Here is an 8646-nt window from a genome sequence, read left to right as displayed (position 1 = left end):
CAATCACTTGCATTAAAAGCCCATTTAAGAAGGAGGAATGATTCCAGCAAGCGAGGCTGCTTTCAGTGTTCATGTGAGTATTGTTTAAAGACAGACTGGATACATTTGAGAGGAAATCCACGGCCAAGTGATAATGACAGTACTTTTCTCACCACACAAACTACTGGAAACAAAATTCTTTGCATTTGTGTTTCCATGTTAAACTGCATATTAGCTTTCTCATGAAAAAAATTCACAGCCCAGTAAAATTAATCTTCCAGTAAATGTAATTTATTTCAAACAGAAAAGTATAAAAATAAAGCATCCATGTGCAAAAAACTAAATATATATTCTTTCAGAAATATAAAACATTTAACTGATATACAACATTAAACTAGTGATTTTAGCAGTTCGCTAAAGAACAGCTTTAGTTGAAGGCACCTTGGTCCACATAGGGATAGGCAAGGAAGTCTCCCAGCTTGTTGCCTTCAGCGTCATAGTGCAACATTCGGAAACACTTGTCACAAAAGAGGCATGGGACACTTGGAGCGAACTGGTCGTTGACAGTGATCCATCTGGAAAAATCAGGTATGACGTCAGTTATGTGTATTCGGTTCTAAAAGGAAATGCTGTCGTAGCATTTATGTAACATTTTTACAAACCTCCCAATGAAGACGTGGCACACGGCGCACTTCTGAGTGATGATTCTGTGCTTGTGGGTGAGGAGGGGATACAGCTTCTTATCCAGGCAGTCATTCTTATGGGCAAGTCTGCAATGTAGAGAGAGGGAGGGAGGAGGTTATCCAGGCCATTACTTAGAAGCTGGGAATGGTGAGATGACCGATTTGTCACACAATCTCGACATTAAGAACTGCTTTCATGTGTGGTTACCCTGCTTACGCACAACAATGCATCAGTTCATAGTCATCGTTTATGAAAGCTGATTTTGCGATGAAATCAAATCAGCTATAAAGTCTCCGTATGCTCATTTCTCGTGAAAGCGATCGAATCCTGTCTGACAACGAGGTGCTTCATTTCAAAGGCTTAGCAGCAATAACAGAGGGCATCATATTCCAAAGGCAAAGTGTCGACAAAAATCACATATTGTGGTAATCAAACCACCATATATAATTGTAGTACAGCAGTCGAGGTTATTAAGGTAAAAGGGTATGATCTGAAGTCACATTTTCAAGAGCACATGAGCTAAGTTAAAACAAGCACCTAATTCATAATGAGTTACAACAAGCTGAAATGACCCTAGATTGTTATTCAATGTGGTAAATTTATACTTCACTGACCAAACTCAAGTTCATGAACCTGAAAACCATCACAAAAGCTATTGACACACTCGTGGGACGACATAAAATCAATGAATCTCCTGGAATTTGCTGGTTGCAGCTTCTCTAATTTGTTTTATGTTATTGTTAATTTAGGTTTTTGACTGCTAACTGGACAAAACAAGCAATCTGAAGATGTCACCTTGGGCTCTGGAAAATTTCAATGGACCTTTAAAAAATGTTCTTATATTCTGTTGGTCAAACAATCAAACATTAAATTACTAGATTCATATGAAAATTAATAATTTGCTGCAAACTTACTGAAAAGTGCATTTAAGTGGCACAGTATCCAAGTTCAGAGTCTAAGTTTGTCTCGGGTGTACAGTAGGTATGTGTCATTGCAGTAAAAGAGATATTTGAGATCTATTTTTAAGACCACTTCTTTCTTAGCACTGAATTCTGTGTCAAGCGCTTGTGTAGTTCCTGCTCTCACCAATCAGGTAATTGTGACAAACACTTTTTCAAACTGCCATCACATATTCTAGTTATCTCTCTGAGACAGTAACATTCATACTTATTGCATCTTTGAGTAAGAGGTACATTAGATTTTGAGATGAACAGCAGTAACCTGACGTCTGTGATGATGACAAGATGTTCGCAGTCTCCCTGATGACAGTAGAGATACGGGAAGCCCACTTTTACTTTCAGATCCACCAACTGTGTATCCTCCATCTTGGCTTGTGCGTAGGATGGAAAGTTACGGTCCTTTCCCCATTCAATCGTAGTCCTGTAGAAACACCCAGAAAGTACTTATCACATTAAACTGATATGAGCCATAAGTTACAGGTAGCTTCATGTTCAGCTCTTTAAAAAGGCTGAAGCACTGAAGACTGAAATGCACTTTCAATAAAAGAGCATCTGTGCGAATCAGACCCCCGTACATAATTTTTTTCAGGGAATAGATAACTGGAAGAGTGTGACTTTGGTTTGAACTTTAATGACTGATCAAACTAATGTCTGACAAGACTTGCTGTGTTGTTGTGTGGCAACACTTCATTATCAACACTCCAAATCTTTCCAGATTGTTAGATTATTTCCCATTCCCAACATTGCACAATTATTTCCCGTGTGGTTATGCATGCAGGTCAAGCACAGTGTTCTGCCTCAGATATGTCTAAACACTGTATCTGTGTTAATTATGAACATGATTATCTTCGTAAATGTGGGCATAACTCCAGATGAAAGATATCTTAATCTGAAAAGGAGTCACAAGGCGTCAATGAAGACGGATGTTAACAATAGCCCAACAGTGAAGGATTCAAGAATAATATTGTTATGTTTGTTGGTTATTATTTAAATAAGTAATCTTGAAATAAATTCTTGTCCACATATCCCCAAAACCATTGACTTCTACTACTGGCCAAAACATGATACATTTGTGTATTAGCTGTAAACCCACAGAAACTGTTGTATTATAGAGGCCTGAAAGTGATGCTCTCTGTCCACATCTGGCTTTCCCACCAAAATAGTGTCTGATAGTAAGCTTTCAATGTGTAATGCATATAGGGAAAGGAAATAAGGAAAAGCCACACAAAAAAGGAGAAACCTCTCAAAGAGCAACAGAAGAGGGATTTATCTTCCAGGACAAAAGAGGTTTAAGAGCCAAAAATAGTCATGGAAAAGAAGTATAACTAATGATATCTGTCATGTAGACAGGAGGTTAACTTTACCAGTTAATCAGTTAATCGGGGTATAAAACTTACATGCTGATGTCCTGACACTCAGGGAAGCGCATGTCATTGTAGAAAACTCCTTCGAAGAAGAAGAAAGCTGACTTGAAATGATCCTGAAACAAAACGTAAAAAAATATTACCTCCACGTTTTGCAACTTAATCTTCTTTGCAAATATTGACTGAATTGCATCACATAACATACACTCTTAGTGAGAATATAAATTAGATTAAGAAGTGCAGTCACAGTTGATGCACAGACATCATTTGATACACAGCGTGAGGAAATGGTCAAGTCCGGATCTTGCAGAGTGTCACAGGTGTATATGTGCTCACTTTGCTAATGAAGTCTGGAGCCATGTCCGGCGTGTTGCTGAACTCTCCGCAAACTTGCAAGTCGCTGACACAGCAAATGGCGTCCCGCAGGTCTGCCAAGCTGTGGGAGCCCGTCATCATCAAAGTCATGTGGGGTCTGACGTAGTTAAACTGAGCAGGACAAATAGATGGAGACATTCAGTTAAAAATGCCTGTAAAAGACTGAGATTTGGACGGTTTCTGGCACACTGAGAAACCTTGAGAAAGGCGGATGCTCACTCTCTTAATAATAGCTGGGTAGTAGACGTTAATGGTTAGAATGACTTCTCCTTCAGGGATCATATCACCCGGTGCTTCTGATTTCCTACCAGTAGTTAATCGCTCCTGGAAATCACACACAGAAACAGATACATGATGCATTACTGTTCAAATCTATTCTAGCTTTTGGTCTTATTGAGCATTTCAAGAATACTCCAGTGCACCCACCAGTTCTTCCGCGTAGAGGTCGTGTCTGTTCTTGCTGATTTTTAGTGAAGCTTTGTAATCTTGTTTCTTTTTCCTTTGTCTGTTGACAAAATCATAGAGCATTGAATTTTAATTGGTTCACAAGCTGTTAATATGATACATGGTGCTAATGGAAGCAACTGAGGAGTAAACATACACCAGTGTTTTCAATGTCGGGTCTGGAGGTACGACATCTGTATCAACCGTCTGACCCTCAGGATGACAACGCAGTGAATCTAGACTTGAAAAGACAAAAGAAGACAAAGTCATGTGTGCAAATATATAGTATTCACACTATAAATGGAGGATGTTACCACTACCATAACCATCACCATACATCCCAATCAGAAACCCTGGTTAAACGCAGAAGTATGTTTCCTACTGAGAGCGCAGGACGCAGCGTACAGGGCTGGCGACGCATCAGCACTCAGGGCAGCCTGAAGAAGCCTGTCAGCGGGCATAAAGAGGGCCAAATCCACCTACGCTCAAAAAATTCAGGGCCATTTCTCCGCAAATGACCCCCGGAGCATGTGGAAAGGCATTAAATGCATCACAGATTACAACAAAGAGGATGCACAGTGCCCTGGGGACCCATCGCTACCTGACACCCTGAACTCCTTTTATGCCCACTTTGAGGCTTCTAACAGCACTCAACCCCCAAGGTTTGCACTCTCACCCGATGATGAGCCCTCATTCAGCGTGACAACGGTAGAGGTGAGGAGGACTCTACAGAAGGTCAACCCCCAGAAGGCTGCAGGCCCCGATGGTATCCAGGGCAGAGGCTTCAAAGACTGTGCACACCAGCTCTTAGAGGTACTAAAAGACATATTTGACACCTCACTTTCCCAGGCTATTGTCCCAACATGCCTCAAGACCTCTCTTCTGTCAGAAAGGGTTAGTAAAGGATGATACAGGGCAAAGGTGCCAATATTTGCTGTTAATGGTACACTTACAATTAGAGCCCAACCGATATATCAGTCAGCCAATATTATCGGTCGATATTGGCCTGTCACAGATATATCTGTATCGGCCCATATGTTGTCCGATATGTACTGATATATTTTTGTTTTTTAACTTTATGTCTGCAGTATTTTCTGTTAAGTTTACTGTTTCAGTGCACTGTTGTAATGTTTTACAGTAAAGTAATCAGGCCTCCATTACATATCTTAGTCACAAGTGTTAACCACATTTGAGGGATCATTACAAAAAATGTATGTTTATGTATATATATGATTATCAGCCAATACATCGATATCAGAATTTTTTTACTCCCTAATATCTGTATAAGCATCAGCTCCAAAAAAACAGTATCAGACGGGCCCTACATACAATACACATCAATAAAGCACTACAACATCCATATTGGAAAAAGTGCTAATTACTCATAATCTATTTAGATGTAATTTTCCATTCTGTAAATAAATATGAAATATTTTAACAGGAACACAATTGCTGACGTGTTTGGATGTCTACTACAGACCATCTCTCTATGTTTGACCCTATTTTCCCTAAAATGCCTTAGATTCCTTAGATAATTAGAATTCATGCTGAAGTTGTACCTGATAATGTGCTACAGACCAGGGGCGATTCTAGGATCAGACCTTTAGGGGGGCTCAGCTCCTAATAAGAATGTGACATACAACGCCCTGCAAGTGTTGAAAGCCCCTGCTAAACTACTCATTTCAGTGGATGACGTAAATTACAACAAGAAATATTAATACATAGTTGAGTGGTCTACTATAACGTACAATAATAATAACAATAATAATAATAATAGTTCAGAATAAACAATCACAGATTTCTACAGAGAGGACCCTGAGATGGTTAATGAATCCTGAGGGAAATACTATGACAGAACTATAGAGTACATCAAACTTGTTAAAATAAAACAATTCGAACCTGTAGCATAATTGTGTGCCCTGTTGGAATCTGAGCTATCTCTACTTGCTAAATCTTACACTATGTGTGAGCTCAGATCCGTGTGTTCGTTTAATGAAAAAATAGGAGAAGATGATCGGTTTCAACACGCTATTTTATTTAGCAGTAAATGAATAAAGCATACAGAGCTCTGGGTCGAGAGCTTCCTTTCGCTGACAAAGCAACAGAGTGTCGGTCAGTTCACGAAGTCTGACCCCTATCTCTTCCTGACCCAGCCTTATATACAATCCAGAATGGTTATGCAATGTGAGGTGTGGTCTCCTGGTGGGCCGTTGATCTGACTCCCTCCTCCTTAAGCAACGTCCAGTGTAGTGTGATAGTTCCTGTCTCTGAAACTACAGACTCACAAGACATCCTGTATCTCTGAGTACAGAACAATAGCCCCTGAGTACATAATAGTAGCCCCTGAGTACAGAACAGTAGCCCCTGAGTACAGAACAGTAGCCCCTGAGTACAGAACAGTAGCCCTCATAGATAACTACTTCCTAATCATCCTTATTGATAGAAGCCCTGTTCTGTCTTTAAGGGTTACTCCTGCAATGTGATAATCATGTATTACCAAAAGTCAACTGTCTTCCAGCTTGGATGCATTATTATTACACAACAAACTTACTGCTTTCAAACTGTCACACATAGCACCACATTTTTATATGGAACAAACAATAAAGTAATTAATCCCATTATCTGATATTTTAGCAGTGGCCAATTCATAGCATATACAGTATCTACAGCCCCATCTCTAACAGACAGGCAAAATAATTAAAGTTGTATAAAATCATTTTTAGAACAAAACAAATACAATTATTTATTTATTTTAAGGGGTGCTGAGATCAAATTTAGGGTTGCTTAAGCACCCAAAAAAAGGTTCTAAAATCGCCACTGCTCCAGACTACTTTATACTCACTATTGTTCTTCGACTACAGATCATAGTTATATTTCTTATATGTTTAACATTTCATGTTCCTTGGTCGACTTAAATTACTTCATTGCAATTCTGTGATGAACACAGTCGGAGAATTATAGGTAGCTGCACTTCTGAACCCCTTTGTGGGCTAACACATTCACGAGATACAAATAAATGATAGCTTTCTTTACAGACTGTGTTACTAAAAGTTATCTATGAGCTAAACGTCAGTGACACGTTTGTGTGTTTACCTGCAGAGGGATCTCAGCTCAGTCATCGTCTGTGCATCGAGTCCCATCTCTTCAGCAAAGTTAGCATGAAACGTCTCCTCGTCCTCCTGCTGGAAGGAGAAGTCACACGGCTTCAGTCTGTCAAGCCACTCGTTTCTTAACGAGCCGATATGAAATGGTTTAGTGTTTACATCAGTATATTCATAATCTGGGATATTTGTGTTAGCATCTCCTGGTTGTTTAGACGCCATCTTGGTTCCCCGAAGAGCTGCGCAGTGCGTTGAGGATTGTGGGTAATGTAGTTTTTAATGACAGGTAGCAGCAAATTAAGGAGATATTGTAAGTAAACTTCAAAATTAGACATTTTGGATTAATATCGACATATATTTACTGTATACTATATATACATACATACATACTCTGAATAAACAGCTCAGACGATATAATTTTCTTGTTGACAACAACAATATGCACAGAAACAGAAACTCCTGTTATTTTTTAAATTGTTTTATTCAAGCCTTTCTACCTAATTAATTGCGCTTCAGCAAGCAACCACAATAATTAAAATAAATATATAAATATGGTACAAGTTAACATTTATAGCTGTAGGCCTACAAGATACCCAAGAAGTTTATACATTTACAGTTTTTGATAACATTCTGAAAATAAGTGATAATTTTACTTAATATTGACGTCATACTAAGTGGTGGTGGCGTACTGGGGTGCATTATATTGACTGGTGTTCCTAATATTTTGCCCCCCTCATGTATGTTAATGAAGTGTACAAAATAAACAGAGATTTCAACCACGTTGATATCTCAAAGACACTGAGTAACTTCACCCAGTATGTGACCTGTAACACCAGAGGGAATAGGACCTTGGATTTATTATATGCCAACGTTAAGGAGGCATATACCCAGATCACCAAGAGCACCCCCACCTCCTCCTCCCCTCACACACTCCCCATCCTTCCCCTTCTTCATCCACCTCCTGTGGGGACAGACTGATGTGTGCGGATCAGCTGGCATGAGTGTTCACACATCTTTTTGACCTCTCCATGAGGCTGAAAAAGATGCCCATGATCTGGAAGACATCCTGTACAGTTCCTGTGCCCAAGAAGTTACATCTCAGTGATGCAGGTGGACCAGGACATTGTGGCAGTGATAACAGACTACCTCACAGACAGGCCACAATATGTCAGGCTGCAAAGCTGCTTGTCAGACGTGGTTTAAAGCAACATTGGCACATCTCAAGGAACTGTACTGTCACCGTTTTTGTTCACTATATACCACCACTTTAACCACCTGTAGAAGTTCTCAGATGACTCCTCCATTGTTGGCTGCATTACAGACAATGAGGAGGAGGAGTATAGAGACCTAGTGGAGAACTTTGTAGGATGGTGTGACAGGAACCACCTACAGCTCAACATTCAGAAAACCAAGGAGCTGGTGGTGGACTTCCGGCGCAGAAAGTAACCCCAAAACCTGTTTTCATAAATGGGGAGGGGGTGGGGGATAGTGGGCATTTACAAGTTCCTCGGTGTGAAACTGAAAAACAAGCTAGACTGGTCAGACAACACTGAGGCCCTCTACAAGAAACATTATCATGGACAATCCCTCTCATCCCCTCTATGCCCATCAGCTGAGGCAGCTCAGGAGCACATTCAGCCACAGACTCATCCAGCCACGTGCTTCAAAGCGCTTGGGGGGGCTCTTTCATACCATCAGACTGTACAACGCAGCTCCCAGTACCTCCCGGCCACACTAATG

At 40.1% G+C, this 8646-nt stretch overlaps 1 protein-coding gene across 1 annotated transcript; it reads right to left on the bottom strand.

Moving 5' to 3' along the window:
- Positions 1-254: 254 nt before the first annotated feature.
- Positions 255-7133, bottom strand: snapc3 (small nuclear RNA activating complex, polypeptide 3). Its single transcript, XM_062431406.1, has 9 exons — positions 6899-7133; positions 3963-4046; positions 3788-3866; positions 3581-3685; positions 3323-3472; positions 3020-3102; positions 1885-2043; positions 642-749; positions 255-554 (listed from the first exon to the last, which is right to left on the bottom strand). The coding sequence occupies exons 1-9, from the start codon at positions 7126-7128 to the stop codon at positions 407-409; spliced, it is 1146 nt and encodes a 381-aa protein (XP_062287390.1). The 5' UTR covers positions 7129-7133; the 3' UTR covers positions 255-406.
- Between the last annotated feature and the right edge of the window lie 1513 nt (positions 7134-8646).

The sequence above is a fragment of the Scomber scombrus genome, chromosome 2 (assembly GCF_963691925.1).
Source record: "Scomber scombrus chromosome 2, fScoSco1.1, whole genome shotgun sequence".
Classification (NCBI taxonomy): Eukaryota; Metazoa; Chordata; class Actinopteri; order Scombriformes; family Scombridae; genus Scomber; species Scomber scombrus.
Note: the sequence above shows the minus strand (reverse complement) of the source record. Positions and strands in the feature narration are given on the sequence as shown.